The sequence below is a fragment of the Manis pentadactyla genome, chromosome 3, assembly GCF_030020395.1.
Source record: "Manis pentadactyla isolate mManPen7 chromosome 3, mManPen7.hap1, whole genome shotgun sequence".
Lineage (NCBI taxonomy): Eukaryota > Metazoa > Chordata > Mammalia > Pholidota > Manidae > Manis > Manis pentadactyla.
In genome coordinates, this window is record NC_080021.1 from 147,158,320 (window position 1) to 147,177,018 (window position 18,699).

At 36.5% G+C, this 18,699-nt stretch overlaps 1 protein-coding gene across 12 annotated transcripts in view; it reads left to right on the forward strand.

Moving 5' to 3' along the window:
* Positions 1 to 18,699, forward strand: part of PRUNE2 (prune homolog 2 with BCH domain) — a 237,136-nt gene that overhangs the window by 41,289 nt on the left and 177,148 nt on the right. For all 12 annotated transcript variants that reach the window (XR_008996497.1, XM_057498559.1, XM_057498562.1 and 9 more), the window contains exons 2-4: positions 3,795 to 3,899; positions 6,687 to 6,889; positions 8,872 to 9,035. Coding sequence is in view for 11 of the 12 variants with exons in the window: in XM_057498559.1 (XP_057354542.1) it covers positions 3,795 to 3,899; positions 6,687 to 6,889; positions 8,872 to 9,035 (472 nt within the window). In the remaining variant the exon portion in view is untranslated. The remainder of the gene's footprint in view (positions 1 to 3,794; positions 3,900 to 6,686; positions 6,890 to 8,871; positions 9,036 to 18,699) is intronic.

The window sequence follows — 18,699 nt, forward strand, 5'->3', positions numbered from 1 at the left end:
TGCTCCTGGCTAGAAGTTTACAAAGTCCCATTCAGAAAGTGTATACAGAAAACAGTAAATATTTGTTGAACATGCTGGGCATACTCTCACCTCAGGACCTTTGCACTTGCTTTTCCCTTGGCCTGAGATATCCTTACATACTATTTCTTCACTTCTGTTCTTTAGTCAAATGCGGCCTTCTCGATGAACCTCATCCCAGTGCACCCTACCCCTCCATTTATCTAATTATTTATCTAACTACTTAGGTCATCGTATCCCCTTGCACTAAAATGCAAGTGCCATAAGGGCTGGGATTTTTGCTTCTTTTGTTCACCACTGTATGTTACACACAAGTTTTTATTAGATAAATGACAGTAATAAATTTAATTTATAAAATTGTACATATGTCACTTTGACTTGTGCATAATTTTTCTGCTTGTGAATAATCCAGATCCCAATTTAGACATTGCAAGGGACACAGATACTAAGATTAAACATCTGTGAGTCTATGTATGTGTGGTGATATGAAGTAGGAAGGGGTCCACAGACCTGCAATGAGAGATGCAGAGAGTGTCACTGCGGTCAGGAGTCTCTTCTGAGTTCCAGGAACCAAGCTTACTGCTGCCTCTACAGGTTGGGCCATTGCTGCAGAGTAGACCAGGAGCCCCCAAAGACCCCCAGTTACCAGCCCTGGACAAGTGAAATCAGTCCCTAGACTCTTTTGCCAGGACTGAACTCTGTGCTTACTCTGTTCACACTGCCAAGGTCATTTGCGGTGAGAAGCTTGAAACTGGGGCCTGTATTCTTTGTTTCTTGACCCCCAATTTGAAAAGCCAGATCCTGCACATTCCTTGAGCTCACCTACTGGTTGAGTTTGTACACTCATTTCATGTGTTATTCTTCCCAGCAGGTGGGAGTCTGAGTATGTTACATGTTATCTAACTTTTGCTACCCTCTAATGATATCTTAGTGGGTCTTGGTAGGAATCTGGTACTTAGGAACATCTGAGATATTTTGATGTTGAGTCTATCACTTCTAAGGCTCATTGGCAGGCACCAAACTTGTTGCAATTTCCCTTTGTCTGGTCCAACATTTTCGGCCAGCCTCAAAGTTCAGGCCATCTTTTTGGATTGTGGCATAATCGCTAGGAGGTCTCTTTAAAATGAAAGTATGTTACCTTAGTGGGTCACCCATTAACCCAGGAGTGTTCACTGGTATGGACTCCCCACTGAATTGCCTGTGGAGAAGCAAATAGATCACACAGAGCATGAGCTCCAGCATGGTGCACTTTGATGGGCTGGGCAGTTTGGGAAGATAGTGTTGGAACCTTGAAACTGGTGCATTGACTGGAGATAGCAGAAATGGCACCTGAGAGGCCCTGACTATGAGGGAATTTTTTGTGTGGGAGGAAGGGAGGTTAGAAGAGAAATGAGAGAGCATGAAAAGAGATGTAGCAAGAAGAACCATCAGGGTTTTGTCCCATCATCTTCTACAGCCTCAGCTGAAAGATGATATGAACTTTTCCCCCTTTAAATCCTGAGGTGTAAGAATTAGTCCAACATGCTTTGGGTTCACAATCCTATTTAGCTCCTTTCTCTTTCTAAGTAATGATTAGTTTGGGTTTGGAAATGAATTGACACACATGCAAGTCATCTTACATCTCCATGTCTTCCTTCATGCAAGTTGAGTGTTGAGCACAATGTTGTGCGTAGGAGTTACAGAGCCTAGACAAGAGGGCAGATAGGTCAGCTCTGGGGTAAGTTTGATGCTATAAATGTCTGATGCCTTGCTGTATTTAGAATACATATTTAGCATTCTCTTTTCTCCTCAATCCCCATGCTCGCTCATTTTGTAGACATGAAGTCATTATGGCATTTGTGGAGTGGTTGGTGCAAAGGAGAGGAGACAGGGCTCACTGCACTGGGCCATTGGTTCTGGGAACAAGCCTGGCCCTATCACAGACTCCACTGACTTATAAAAAGTGTTGTACATCTTCTTACTGTCTGCCTTACCAGGAGAAATGAGGTAATGTCTACTTAGACCTTTGGGCTTCTCGGAAGAACAGCGTTCTACAGTAATATGATTTCCTAATGCATTTGCTTGTGTTGTAATGGAATATAATTCTACTTACCTAAATTTCTTTAAATACTTATAGAATATCTGACAGCCTTGCACAGGGGAAGCAGTCCTGCTTTGAGAATGAGATCTGGGCTTAGAATTGCACCCTCACGGGGTACAAGGGAGCCTGCTCTAAATTTATAAAATTAAGGAAGCTGGAATATGAAAGAATAGAAGCTAGAGTTGGTGGTGATGGAGGGAGGGAGTTGTAATTATTTTCAGAGTAAATCATGTTGTTTCACTAAAGATCAATATCTCAATATATTGTAAATGTGAATGTTTATTTTAATTTAGCAATATTACATATTGCATGACTCACTGCAGTATTGATCTTGCCATCATCATTCTCTGTATCAATAGACTCTTTACTGGAGACCTTTTTAACATTTATTTTATTATGTTCCTTGGGCCACAACCTGCTTTGTTTATTTTGTTTCTGATTCTGATACCAGCAGTTCCACACAAATGCTAACATCTTTGTAAATGCATCTGTAAAATAATAATAAGTTACTAAATAATGCTTTCTCTTTGTTCTGTGGAAAAAGGAATGTCTTTATAATTTTTTATGCAGTATAATTTTTTATGTAGACTTTTTGAGCCATATTACAATTGAGTTGCCTATTTAGTCACTACCAAAAGGGCAAAAAATGGTGAAGGGTACATATGTGTCATCTCCAACATACTATAAACATATATATATATGTTTAATAGCAACTGATTTGTATTTTTAGAGCAATAATACTAATCATATCCCTTTCTCTGAGAAAAATTACAACTTTCATTTTCCAGATTATAGAATATAATGCATAGAGAACATACCCTGTCACCCAAAATGTAGCATGAAAAAATAATTACCAAATTATATGTTGCATGCTAAGGACATATGAAAAAAAAGTCACTTTGTCTCTCAAATTAAGAATATCTTATATAAGGAAATGACGCAGAATACCATGGAACTGCTCCTTAGACCACAATAATCTTACTAAAAAATTATGACTCAGAGTTACAGGTCATATCAAGTTAGATTGTGGATAATCTTAATAAAACCACGAATTTTGTAGGAAGGAGCATTTAGAGGATATGACTGCCGGTTGACCCATTAGGTGCACCGGGGCAATCAGAGGCTCTTCACCCCATTCCCTGTCCTTGGAATATACTTTCTGTCCCCTGTTCCCACAGTGGGGACATTTTCAAGGACACAGACTTGAGAGAGCAATGTGCTGTTGAGACTATATGTGGCTGAACCCAGTTAAGGCTTCCATATAAACTTTAAGATTCTGGTAGGCAGGTATGGAGATCTACTTGTCGTATGGCTGCCCAAGACACGGCTTGTAATTTTCCTTGCTTATTAAAACTGCCACCGACCAATCTGGAGTGGTCTGCCGCTCTCTTTGGTCTTCCTTGTCCTCTCTGCATGGGGCCGGTTTCAGATTTCACCTGGGGAAGCTTCTGAGGTGGTAAAACAACAATTTTCTGTCCTGACAATTTACTAGAATTCGAACAAGCATTTCTGAATGTGAAACAAGTTATACAATTTTATGTCCTCATGTAAAACTTCATGATGTATGAAATTTATGAATTTCAGCAACTGTGTAATGAATAAAGCTAAGGCATCCTTTAAACAAAGATTGAAAAATGTCCTCATTATTTGCTGTATTGCATGTTAAGTTGTGATGTTTTATTTGAATCTGTTTCAGAATCGAAGCAAACGCCTGGAGAAGGTCCATGTAGTTATTGGACATAAATCCTGTGACTTGGATTCTCTCATATCTGCCTTCACTTATGCTTATTTCTTAGACAAGGTGAGGGAAAAGAAGATTTTGCTTTTTATATTCAAATTTTTATGTAACTTTCAAGAACATTTTCTGGAAAAACAAGGGACCTGTTAGCTTTAATTTTTCATGTTCTGGTTCATTATTGAAGAGAATAATGTATTATAATCCATTAATCAACATATATTTATTGACTGTCTATATTAAGTGTTTTTCTGTTTATTTCTTACCAGCTGTCTTCATAATACATGGTTTCAGTCAGACCAATGTTTTCAAATTAAATTTTTTTTATAATAGTTGATTACTTTTATGGGAATTCAGAGAACTAACAAAAGTAAGGGTCAGAATTTCTTGTTTTCCTGTATCATCCTTGTTGTATAGTCTTGCCTTCAGGAGTAGAAAAATATGGGCAGAATAACCTGTGTGAATATTACATGAAGTACAGAGAATATTGGCTGGAATTTTCAGTAACAGAGGTATTACATTTCACACCTATATTCTGTTTTTGCCTTTTAGCCCTGACCTTCTACAAAAAGGTTATTCTCAGTCAATGATAATCTCCCTTGAGCAAGAATCTTTGTATTCTGTGAAGTCTGTAGAGGTAGAAAAGACCTTTCAATAAATCGTTTTAAAATTTCCATTCCGTAAAAATTCATCAGCCCATGATAATGTCTCACCCTAAAGCCTAAAATTATACATTATGAGTGTCATAGTGCTATTTCCAAATTCGCACAATTTTTAATTTTCTGGAGTCTGATTTGTTTTAGTCCAATTTGCTTGGCTCCTTGGCTCTGAGCTTATGCATAGCTGATCTAGAGTGATTTAAATTCACATGAAACCCAGTCTTCCTGAATGAGCTGTGGGTGGCAAAAATGGCTTTAGGGCAGCAGCTGACAAAAATGCCAGATAAAATATTCTGATCTCTACATATGGGCTTTATATCACATTTATCTTTAAATCTGTTCAACTTTACAGGGGAGATTAATTGGTGTAAGGAGATAAATGTGCCTGTGTCAGGACATGGCATATTAAATACTAGTCTTATTAATTGGATTTTTCACTCCTAGAAAAAAATGTTGCTTGTTTTGAGAATATAGAGTTGACTGCCAGACTGGACTTTAGGCTGGTAGTGGCATGGAAATTGTGTAATAATTATAATAATACCACCACCAACTTCAATGAATATAATAATATCCAACAAAAAGAGTGGGAAAAGTAGTTGTGATAGATAGATAGATAGATAGATAGATAGATAGATAGATAGATTATAGATAGGTATAGATCAATCAATGTGTGACTTCTTCTAAGGCTTGCCAGTATGTTCTACTCCCTCTAGAGTATTAACACATAGGAGAAGTACAGAGCTTTGCAGCTTCCCATGTATAATTCCATTGAAATACTTTTCACTCTGGTGGGTAGGTCCCATTCTATGGATTGGGAAAACTGAGGAGCAGAAAAGAAAATGACTTTCACAAAGTCACAGAGCAGAGGCTGGGACTAGAACCTCGTCTTCTCACTGCAACTTTAGAATAAGTCCTGCAAGAATAGGCTCAGGCCACATGTTCTCAACTCAAGGTTCAATATCAAGAGTTAGATATACCTCTATCAGGTAATCAGGAAAAATAACTTGCTGGACATAAATTGCTACTGATAATTACATAACTGTGGCTCAGCATTTTTAGCCTGACAGGTGGGAAAAGAAGTATTTTGTTAGAATGGCTTTGGGCTTTGTGTACTAGTGCACTGGGTGATTCATTTGTTTCACTCAAATGTGCATTGTCTACTTTGTACCAGACTCTTTTACACATTACACAACTGAACAAAAAAGACAAAAATCCCTGCCTTCTTAGTGCTGAGACAGGGAGGTGGCTGATATAAATGTTAAAACTGTGTCGTAAGCACTTTGCTTGTTACAGAGCTGGTGATGATGCCATTTGCTTTTTGCAAAAACTCAGTGTCACCAAACCCCACATTCTCTCAGTGATGGTTAGGGTTAATTGCTATGCTTTCACAGTAATTGTTAAAAGCAACTTAATTTTTTAAATGCCTATAGAAAAATAAGTTTATTATTGTGAATCTGAAATTCTCTACTTCTACCCATTTCTTGTTACCCCCATTGCTGCAGTTTTTTGGTAAGAGGTTTGTTAATGTAAGATTTTTAAAAATAACATAAGAGATCAACAGAGATCACCATCCTAGAGCCTGTGGGCCAAATTTGTCTTATTCATGAGTTTTCATTAACCTACATAGTATTTTTAATTTTTATACATTTTAATTGTAACAATTAAACATCACAGATAACACCCCCAACCTAAATTTCTAGTTTTTCTTGAGTAACTGAAAGGTCTATCTATCCTGGACCTGAATTTTTTGCATGTTCCCGGTTGGCTGGAGCTAAATGGTAGGCTTCTCATGCAGATGGGGCATATAAAGCTTTCTGTGTCACCACAGTCCTCGCCTTCCCGGCTATGACCATGCTGGCTTTCTGCCAGTTCCAGAAAGCCATGTGAATTTGTTTCCCTGAAGAGGAGAATGTACATATTTTAAATGATGGAGGGTTTGAAATGAGACATGAAATATTCCAAGTAAGGCATGAGAAGGTTCATGTAGAGTTACAAGAGATTGAAACATATTAAGGGCCACTTACCCATGGATAATACTGTGCTATTCAGGTTCAGGAAAAGTTGGTTATGAATGTCAAATGGTTTAGCAAGGCCAAAGGACTTTAATTTCCTTTACAGTTGCTCCTGGGCTTGAGAAAATGTAGCTGTTTTGCTCCTGCTGGTGTCAGTGATTCAGTCACCTTTTTCTTGGTAGGTCAGCCCCCCTGGGGTTCTCTGTTTGCCAGTGCTGAACATACCAAGAACTGAATTCAAGTACTTCACTGAGACCAGGTTTATTTTAGAAGAGCTAAATATCTCTGAATCATTCCACATATTCCGCGATGAAATTAATCTGCATCAGCTGAACGATGAAGGGAAGTTATCTATAACGCTTGTGGGCAGCAACGTGCTGGCAAGGTAAGGCTCTGTGAGGTGCCCGAGGGGAGTTTGATCTTTTAAGTCTCTCCTGGGCAAAATATCACCTTGTTCAGGATTTTTGTGGCTTAGGGAGTCATATTAAACACAGAAGGATGGAAATGTTTTTTCTTCTTTTATGGCAAAATCTGGGCTATGCCCATCTTCTGTTTTTAATTTTGCATTTCAAATATGACATCTTTCAATGGAAAGTTCTTGTAAAACTGACAAAAATTACAATTTTAAGCCATTTCAGGTTCTTAGAGCAACACAGCAGTCTTACGTATTGATGCTGAAAATGTGTAATGAAAATTGGAATTAACTGCTAAATAAAACTGAAAGGTTAAGAAAGAAATCTCAGTAGTGAGATGAAAAAATATACAGAGCATCAAATACAAGTCATTTGATGATTGGCTCATTCATTCATAGCATTTTACTTATTTTATACAAACAGGATGGACTTTTTAAATGTTTGTGTAGTTCACACTCCTTATTTTATGGACAAGAAATCTGAAATCCAGTGTTGCAAGTGGCTTGTCCAAGGTGCTACATGCAGTTAGTAGAAGAGGTTGGATTAGAACTTGGTCTTCTGCTTCCTTCAGTAAATACTTAAGAGTTGCTAATTGGTGCAAAAATCTAAAGGTACATAAAGAGGAATAAGATAAACTGTCTGCCTTCAAGGACCTTACAATCCAACACAACGATGTCCTTCTGATAAGCTTTCTAGTGCTACTGAATGAAGCAGATCACCTGTTTAACATCGCAATAGTTTGAAATGAAAGTTTTTTTACATACTGATTATTTGCTAATGGTTGATGACATTAACCAGTGGACCTTGACCTTGATATACATGAAATAAAAACCTGCAAAGGTATCTAATTTTTTATTTAACATTTCTTAAGAAGCGTGTTTAGGTATGAATACATTGTAATGTCAGTCATGCAGTTCATTCAAGAGTTTTGAAACTCATCTGCCCATGTGGGCTATTTTTATCCTCTGCTATTTGAAACATTCTTTGAATAATATTTATTGATCACTTGTTGACAAGTGGTTGGGAGTTATTGGTAGGTTATTGGACTGATTTCGATTATCAGTGTTCAGGATGATAATGTGATAACACTGAATTTATGTGTTAACATCTTCAAACCAACTAATGCAAGTAAATGTGGATAAAGATACTGCAAGAAGCCAAAGGAGTGAATTATGAAACTTGTGTCAGTAGAACTCTTAGGAAGAATTTTGTAACCAGTGAAACTTGAAAAATTTGTGCTGGTTTTCAAACTAAAGTTGTGAACTCTAGCTTTGGGATTGTTTATGAAACAATGCTTTTCGAAAATAAATCGAGATCTTCATTCCCTTCATTGCCACTCATTTGCTTTTGGCAGACAGAAAGAATGAAGTTAGTTTTATCCTCATCTTTCTTCCTGCCTTTGATAAAGCCAATTCTATCTCATGGTTAAAGAAAGATTTTTTTGGTCCAGCACTGTGATTGGTCATGTAAGCTTTGGAGCCAGATTGTCAGAGTTTAAATACAGGCTAGTCTATTTACAAGCTCTATGACCTTGGACAAATTTCTTAATCTCTTTATGTCTCCATTTCCCCATTTGTAAAATGAGAATTTACTAGAACCCATATCATAGGGTCATTTTATAATATAAAACATGATAGTCCTCTGAAAGTATTTGTAATAGTGCTGGTTTGTAGTGGAAGCTCAATAAATGTTAGCTATTGTTACATTATTATTTTCCAAGAGCAAAACAAGGAATAGAGCTAAGGTGTGAAGGTCTTCTAAGACTCTTGGAGGGGCAATTAGCTGGAACAAAATGTGGAAACACATAGAATAAGGTCCTCTGCTGAGTCATGTGAACTTACTCATAAATTTGTCTATTGAAAGAAAGTCATTTGTGTGGGAGTGCAGATTAAATAATTCCAAAAAGGAAACATGCCGTATATCTTTTTCTTCCTCTCCTCCATTTGCTTTACAGTGAGGACAAAACTTTAGAATCAGCCATTGTCAAAGTCATTAATCCAGTTGAGCAGAATGATGGCAGGCTTGAGTTCCAAGAGTCTTCCTCCTCCCTCGTGGTGAAGGAGATTCTCCAGGAAGCTCCTGGGCTCATCACCGAACAGCTGGCTCATCTCCTCAGAGGTGAGAGATGACTCTTTCTATTAAATACTGGAAGGCTTAATGGAGTGTCTCTCGACTTGATCATGCAGAAAGAGTGCGATCTATTATTGGGTTAACAATCCCTTTAAAGACCACAGGAAGCTTCATCAGAGAGGCAGGGAGTAAAGAGTTTGTTAAAGAGTAGCATTATACTGAATATTAAAAATGTGCGATTAAAAATAAGCACAAAGGATCTTTGCTGTTTCACGAGTATATTAAATGGAGCTGCTGCACCTCTGTCGGGGAGCTGGAATAGCTCCTATGGCCATCTAACAGCTGCTGGAGATGCTTCTTGCCTTGCAATAGCATGTGTAAGAGACAGAATTCCACATTCTTATGTTGAAATAGCTCCTGACACGTATATGTGTTTGGTTTACATAATACTGTTTGGATTGCAAAATAAGCACCTTTCATGTTGGTGATAGTGTGTCAGAGCTTTCATAGCCATATTGTCACCTCTCTCACTGCCCCCCTTCACCTTGTAATGTCCATTTTCATTCAACCTGCTTGAAGCACTGTTTTCTCAGCACACGATCATCAATTACTCTTATATTCTCTTACAGCTCTGCCAGCAGAGCTCAGCAAATCCAAAAAGTGGTTTCCAGACTGGAAATAGTTCCCTTTGGTGCCACAAAACTACCACAAAAATTCAGTATTGTCTCATGTAGGACAGTTTTGAGTTGGTATTAAGTCTTTTTTTCTTTCAACACTCCATCTTGGTAGATGGAGATTTTTCTCAGAAGTATTTAACACAAGAAAATGAAGACCAGTGATTAACAGACTGAAAAAGTGAAAAAAGAAAGGAGACCTAGAGTTTGTTGACTCAGTCCTTCTGAGGATTCTCCTGTGCTTCCCATTTCTACCACAACTTAGGAAGAAGGCCCGAGTGTTAGATGGTTCCTGTAAATGTTCTAGAATGTACGGCCCCAGGGAATCTGTCTGAAACATTTTTTTGGCTGTGGACATCTGTATAAATGCTCTGTGGTAACCTGAACCCTAAACTAAATAAGCATAATCATTTATCTCTGTTGACAGAGCAGAAGGAAAATAAAGGTAACTGGGATCTCAGTCAAGAGGGAAGTTGGTTGACAGAGCAAATGTTGTTATGCAGGCAAACACTAGAGATACTTTGTTTAAATATCTTGCAAACTGAGAAGTTTGGTTTATTGTTCACAAAATACATGTGTTATTTAGTAGGAAAGCAATGTAGCCTGTAGCCAATGAATAGCCCACCATCACAATTTTCTGTAAAGAGTAAAATCATATCAAACTGTAATACATTGGTACAAAGATATGATTTTGCTGCTAATGATAATGATGATATTAAAATTTAGGGAATTAGAAGGGACACAGGCCCTTTTATTAGTTGCCATTTGCAGAGCTACCAAGAATTAAGCAATGCTATAGGACGTTGATTTTTTTCCTGTCATTGGAGATTTTTCATAAGATTGGACTTGAAGTAGCATCAGGAAGCTGACAGAGCAGGGAGATTTCATGTCACTTGAAAGTTGGAATGTGAGAGGATAAAGTGCCTCTACCAGTAAATATACTGTCATGAGAGAGCCAGAGTCCCTGAAGCCTGGGAGGTAGAAGACATAAATGAATTACTACAGCGGGAAGGGCTCCAGAGACCTTTGGTCAAAGTGTGCATGTACGTGTGTTTGTGTTCACATATGTGGAGGAGAGATGGAACATCACTGAACACTTCTGCCAAGAGGGAACTAAAGGATGGTGATCTAAGAAGTTTGACTTCACAGAGGCAACTCAGATACCCAATCACAGGCAAGAGGCCAATTTCTAGAAGCTTCTGAATCTTTAATAGACATAAGAACACAATCAAGTCAACCTTCACTCTGTTCACTAAACTCAAACTTAGATTTCAGAGTTTTCCAATCATGTATTAACACTAAACCTAATGGGAAGATTTATTTATATGCCAATAAATAATTTGAGGATTCTTTATTTTCATAACATGATTAATTCTCTTTCTAAAGGGTTTTCACTATAAACGGCTATGATGTTACTTTGTATTTTGGGGTGCTCAAAGTGATCATTAATTTGACATGCATTTCTAGATTATATTTATGCATTCTTCTGGTCTTGAAGGAATGCAAAATTCCTATGCACACCTTTGCCATAAAGAATTTTGAAAAATGTCTATTTCCAGATGTTGTGAGACTAAATATTTTATGGCTGAGACTTGGAAGAATCTTTAAAAGCATCATAATTAGACCTCTGTTAAAGATAGATTATTATAAACTTTTTACCAAAAAAGAAAATCTGAATTTGCCTTTAACTAAGTACTTAATCAATTTGGTCTTTGCCTTTTATTCTCATGGCCATATCCTAAGACAGATGCATCATGCTGAGGCACACTGTTGTGCTGTAAATGAATTTCAAGTGGCCATGATATTGATCTCCTCCCTCAGTCCTTGGAGAGGATTCTAAGTATGCCTCTTAGCCTGGTATGCTAAAAAAAAAATTGTAACTTTCAATGTGTTACTTAATATGCAAAAGGGTGGGCTTACTCTTCCTCAGTCTTGTGTGTTAGCTCCTTCTCCTCTGTTCAAGTTCTAAGTATTGCAGTGCCCTAGAACTCTGTCCTGGGACATTTTTTCTCTATATATTATCCTTAGGTGACCTCTTTTAGTTCTGAGATTTTAAATAAAATACGCAGACTGTGACCCCCTGTTTCTCCTGCTGTGACCTCTCTGTAGAATTTGACATTCATATCCAGTGCCTACCAGACATCTTCACATGAATGTCCAATTAGCCCTCACATAGCTGTGATGGAGCCCTTTAGGTGCCTGTACCTCCAAACCTGCTCTTACTCTAGTTTCCCCATATCAGTAAAAAGTCCTGCCAACCACCTGGTTACTCAAGCCACAATCCAGGAGTTAAACTTGATTCTTTCCTTTACCTTTCCTCCCACATGGATCCATCAGCAAGTCCTACTGAGTCTACATCTACAGCATAACCTGAATCCAAACACTTTTCCCATGATCAAGCTGCGATTCTCTCTCCTTGACTAATGCAGTAGCTGCCTGACTGTTGCCCTCTTTCCTTCATAGAATCTGTTATCTGCAGAGTTGTCAGAATGGCTTCTTATAGTTCTACCAATTGCTTACCTTTCTATCTATCACTAAGGTCCTCTCTCTTATCCCCTTAACTCCAGAGTGTAAGCTTTTTGAGAAAAGAAATCTTGGGTGTTTTTTCATGGTTGTGTCTCTGGTGCCTGTCACGTAGGAGACCCTCAGTAAATATAATCATAAATGAATTTTGCAAGATTGTTTATATCCTTTCCATTTTTATGATTCTATTGATTTAGTTAGTAGGTCCATTTTATTCCAGCTCATCCCTCCAACCTTCTTAAGGTCTAGAATTTGGACATGGTTCCTGTTTCTTATTTACTTATTTTTAGTAAACCCTTTTCTTATTTATGTTTTTTAGCTTTTACAAATCTTAGTAGAATTTTTTTTGTTATTTTGCAAGCATTTGTTAAATTGTCATCTTTTGGTTGTTTAAACCCTTTCATGGAGTGTAGCACACATATAGAGAGGAATACAAAACCTAAATATAAAGCTCAGTGAATTATCACAAAGGAACACCCTTAACAATTACCTAGGTAAAGAAATAGAACAAGAAGATCTTTGTGCCCCTTCGAAGCACTACTCAGTTCCTCCTTCCTGACTAAATGTAACCACATTCTGATTTTTATAGTACACACTTCCTTGATTTTCTTTAGTTTTGTCTCCCCTGTATACCCCTAGGATACTACAGATTGGTTCTATTTTGTATATTATATAAATGGAATCATATGGTTTATACTCTCATTGTTATTAGATCTCTACATTTATATTAAATTTAGTATCTATTTGCAAAGGTCAGTTATCTATCATCTATCAATCTATTTATTTATTTATTTTATTATTCATATCCTCCCTCTATAGAATATGTGATGTGGCTTACAAACATGCATGGAAATACAATAAAAAAAAGTCAGAGTTAGAAAAAATAAAAACATGTAGAGAAAAGAATAAGATCAAGATAGAATAAGAAAATTGAAGGAGTGACGATAGTATGCAAGTTGAAACTTTGGATATGAGCTTCCTGGAGCCAATGAAAAAATAGAAATCTAGTTAATTATAATGTTTTTATTATTACTAAAACAAATACATAGAACAGTTCCTCATTAAAAAAAGTAAGTCTAAAGTATTTTTTCCTTGCATAAGCCTTCTTGAAAAGACACCTAATAACATAGTAGGCATCCTCCAACATATAGAATAGCGGTTAATTCAGGAACCGCCTGCATTGTGTCAGGACTTTCCCACTCCTCAGTCTGTTAGTGTATGGAGATTGTTTTAATTAACTTCACCTTTAGTCTAGTAGCCTTATTTTCTGCTCCAAATTTCTTTTCTATACATGCTGAATTTTTTCTCTAAATACAGAAACAAATATTTAAATTCCATCATGCTAGAATCTGTTGTGGTCATATTTATTGCTACAGAGATATATCAAAAGGTTTGCATGTGGCATAATATTTATATGAAGATTGAAGTAGAACCTGGCTATTATGAGTGTTGCTAAAAGATTGTATACCAGTTAGAAGTAGGTATCACATTGCCAGGGTAGAAATAGCGTACTCTTTCTCTCAGTCTCCCTTATCACTGAGCCCTCTGGGCCCTGGCAGGGTAGTTACGGATAAAGGTCAGTGGGTTGGTTCTCATTCACAGCCGGTGTGTGTTCAGACTTGGTAGAAAATTGATGAAGTTGACATAATTTGCATTTTCTTACATTAAATTTCTTACAATAGCTACGTCTTGCTTTTGTCTTTTAATAAGACATACCTCAAACTTAGAAATTTCAAGATACAGATAACTAGCATCACTTTCATCTGGAAAGGCACAGATTCACTGACATAGGTGACTTTCTAACTATTTGTGTAAGAAATTATTTGTCTAAGGAGTGTGCTCATTCCGATGAGAACATCAGGTGACCCTGATTTTTGGAAATGTCTTTCCAATTCTTCCCTTCCCCTCCCATCTCTAGTTGTTCTGCGGTGGTTCTTTTTCCCTTGTGTTCTTTCTCTTCTCCCTTTCATTTAATGTTTCTCTCCTTTCTGCTCCTCTCCTTCCTACAATCTACTTTTAATAGCTTTTTATTATCATTTCAAACAAGCTACAACATGAACCTACCTAAATGACCTTGTCACCTTACACAGTCTCGGTGGCTGAAAGGTGGTGTTTGGTTATGCCCTGAGTTTGTGCCAGAAATGTGCGTGTGTGTGTGTGTGTGTGTGTGTGGTTTGGTGAGTCTGTGTGTTCCAGGGAACCTGCTGGCAATGATGGGATTGCAGCCACTGATCGCGAGCTGTGTTTCCATCAAGACCACACTTCACCCAAAAAGCCTTTCACAATTATTTGTATGTCAGGCCTTGACAGAGCCACAGTATGAATAGTGAAACAAGTTACCAGCAATTATTCTCAGCTTAGGACATGGAAAAACTATGTGGTAGGTTTTTTTTTTGTTTTTTTTTTTAGAGGGCATCTCTCATATTTATTGATCATATGGTTGTTAACAACAATAAAATTCTGTATAGGAGACTCAATGCACAATCATTAATCAACCCCAAGCCTAATTCTCAACAGTCTCCAATCTTCTGAAGCATAACGAACAAGTTTTTACATGGTGAACAAGTTCTTACATAGTGAATAAGTTCTTACATGGTGTACAGTGCAAGGGCAGTCATATCATAGAAACTTTCGGTTTTAATCACGCATCATGAACTATAAACAGGTCTATTATGATTATTCGTTTGATTTATATACTTGATTTATATGTGAATCCCACATTTCTCCCTTATTATTATTATTATTATTTTTAATAAAATGCTGAAGTGGTAGGTAGATGCAATATAAAGGTAGAAAACATAGTTTAGTGCTGTTATGTGGTAGGTTTTTAAGAAATAAATTCTCCCCTTTCTTTGGTAGTTCCATTTGAACTTTAATAAAGAATAGTTGCTTGCTATTTTAGTAGCCTGGATTAACACCTTCAAAAAGAGCCTTTTAAGGAGGTCAAATAGGAAAGGAAGAGAGCCAGATCTTTCCTTTTTTTTTTTTTTCCTCTCTTGCCCGAAGACTGAGTCATCTGTCTCCCGAAATGGTTACAAAGTCCAAAGGGAATTACATCGCTGTTTTGCTTAGGAAAATGGAAGGTCTGCCTTGGGGGTAGGGGAAAGAAATTTTTTTTTCCTGCTAGATATAAAACTAGAATAATTCCTCAACCTCAGAGTTAATTATTTCTTCTGCCAAACCAAGATAAGCCTTGTTCTTAAATTCAGGCATTTTAAACTTATTAGATTATTAAGCACTTGAATAATACCTGCTTTTTTATCCTTTTCAGTCAAAAATGTGAGTCAAGTTGTGTCCTCTACCTTTTTTTCTCTTTCTCTCCTCTCCCCCTCACTCCCTCCCTCCATTATTCATTCTTTAATTATTTTTGTTTCAGTACGAAAAATATCAGTCCCAGGTGAAATAAGGAAAGAGGTTTAAATCCCTTCTTTTCTGCTAAGAATTTATCATGCATAATATGCCTTTTCTGGGGTGAATGTTTCCCCAAACCACTTCTGACTTCATTAGATCATGTTTAATATTAATGTACTGCAGTTGCTTTTGGCAAGAGGTCCTTCACTTCTCCATTCTTTGGAACAAAGAATATTGTGGTTGATTTTTTTTCTCATGGAATGAAATGTTTGTTACTATTTTATTGTAACTGCTATCTTTGTTGTTAATCGCACCCTCCAACCCCCCGGGCCTGTGAATAGCTGGACACTTTGGGGTACATGTGTATGGATTTAAGTATTTTTTTTATTCTGTAGAATTTGCTGGAAGTTAAATCAACTCTTACTCCAAAAACAGGTTTAATTTTACTAAGACGTGCCTTTGGCTGCTGTACAAGCAGATGCTGATATTTTGCTAAGTATGTAGCTAAATAGTTTCTAATGCGAAGTTGAAAAATGTGCTATAGATGAGTCCTGTGGATAAAGTTGGCCCGTGCCCTTTCTTATGCAGTAAAAGCAACTCAGAGTATGGGGAGCGTCTTTTCTGAGTTGTTTTTTTCCCTCTTACGTCAGTATGTCATCGTTCTAATCATAAATCGGTGTCAGAAGTCACCTTCCATTCATTTTATTACTCTGTAGGACTCTATTTAGTGCAGTATCTGTTAGATTACTTTTCTGTTTCTGTGCATTTTAAAGATCCCCCAAATCAAAGAAATTGGATTCTTGGTTTGACTCTAAGCCAGCCACATTTTTGTGAAATTTATTCTGAAGTCTCTCACATTTTTATGCTATTACAGTTGTTTTCACTTTTAAATGTTATTTTCTAATTGTGGTTGTTTATAGAAATACAGGTGATTTTGTATTTTTAAACTTATTACCAGCAACTTTGGTAAGTGTACTTAATATTTTAAGCTTACTTATAGACTTTTTGAGTTTTTTGCATTAACACGAAAACTGTGAGTTTTTTTCACCCATGGGAGAGACTGTTGTTATTCCTTTTATTTTTGTATTATATTAATGATATATTATTTATTATATTATATAAAATTATACAAAAATGTTATCTTTTTACAGTTTGTTACTCATATATCACTATTACCTCATTATGTTTTATAAGTAATAAAATATTTTTAAAGGAAAAACTATTTTTAGTACTTTTTTTTTTATTAAGCTATCATTGATATATAATCTTAAGAGGGTTTCACATGAGCAACACTGTGATCACTACATTCATCCATATTATCGAGTCCCCCCACACCACACCCCACCACAGTCACTGTCCATCAGCTTGGCAAGGACACAGGGTTCCTACTTGTCTTCTCTGTGCTACACTGTCTTCTCCATGACCCCCCACACCATGTGTATGCCAATCATAATGCCCCTTAATCCCCTTCTCCCTCCCTCCCCACCTATATCCCCCCCGCCCCCCCATTCCCTTCCCTTTGACAACTGCTGGTCCCTTCCTGGAGTCTGTGAGCCTGCTGCTGTTTTGTTCCTTCAGTTTTGCTTTGTTGTTATACTTCACAAATGAGGGAAATCATTTGGTACTTGTCTGTCTCTGTTATTTCACTGAACACAATACCCTCTAGCTCCCTCCATGTTGTGGCAAATGGTACTTTTTTTCCCTTTTCTTACACCTTTTACTTCCTTTGCTTGCCTTTTGCTTTGGCTAGGATTCACAATGCAGTGTTGAAGAGAAATGCTAATAGCAGGCATCTTTGTCTCATTCCTGATTTGAGATGAGAGGCTTTCAGTATTCCACGGCTAAATACAATGTTTGCTTTCTTTATTTGGTTTTTATAAATGGCCTCTATCAAATTAAGGAAATTATCTTCTATTTCTGCTTGGCTGAGATTTTATATAATGATTAAATCTTTGAGTTTTGTCAACTTTGACTCCTGGGCATCTATGGAGGTGTTTATTTGATTTTTCTCTTCTATTCTGTTAATATGGTGAATTATACTGCCTGATTTTTTTAATGTTAATTTGCCCTTTAATTCCTAGAAAATCCCTACTTGGTGACTGTAATATAGTATAGTACCCTATAATATATTGCTAATTTGATCTAGTTGGATTAGTTCTAAAACAATTTTCTTTGCATCTGTGTTTATGACAGACAGTTGCCTCTAATTCTTCTTCCTTGTTTAATGCCCTTATCAGATATTGGTGTCAAGATCATGCTGGATTCAGAAAAGAAGTTGGGAAGTGTTCTCTCTCTGTTCTTTGGAAGAATTTGTGTAAAGTTAGTGTATTTCTTTCTTAAATGTTTGAAACTATGGATATTAAACTATGGACATTTTTAAATAGATACAAAATCATCCAGATTTAAAATCCTTTTTCCTGCCAGTTTTGGCAAGTTGAATTTTTCTAGAAGTGTCTACTTCCTCTAAATTTTAATATCTAAGTTTGTTCTCATCTTGTAATGTCAGTAGAATCTGAGGTATGTCACTGTTTCACTCCTAATATTGGTAAATGATATCTTCTTTTACTCTCTCTTTTTTTTTTGAGCAGTTTAAAAAAACTATATTAGTCTTTTTGAGGAATCAATGTTTTGTTTTATTAATTTTCCCCATATGTTTTTGTTTCCTATGTCTTTAAGTTTTGCTCTCATTTTGATTATATCCTTCTTTCTATATTTTTAATTGAATTTGCTGGAGTTTTTTTTTTTTTTACATTTTATGCTTTTGAGGATATAAAATTTCCTCAGAGCAATAGATTTAGTTGCATCTCATAAGTATAAATATCATATTTTCATAATTGTTCAATTAAAATGTGTTCTAATTTATGTTGAGATTTCTTATTTCACCATAAATTATTTAAAAGTGCATTGCTTAATTTTCAGACATTTGGGAATTTTCTAGTTTTGTTTTATCATTGATTTTCAGATTATTTTCATGGTGACCACAGAATATAATTTTGTGATTGTAATCCTTCGAAATTGTTAGGACTAGATTTATGCCTCAACAGGTGTTCGAGTTTGGCCAATGTCTTTGTGTTAGAAAGAAAACACAGTCTGACATTGTGGATTACAGTGTCACTTAGGTTGTTTGTAACTCATGCTGCTCAAACAGCCTACATCTTTACAGA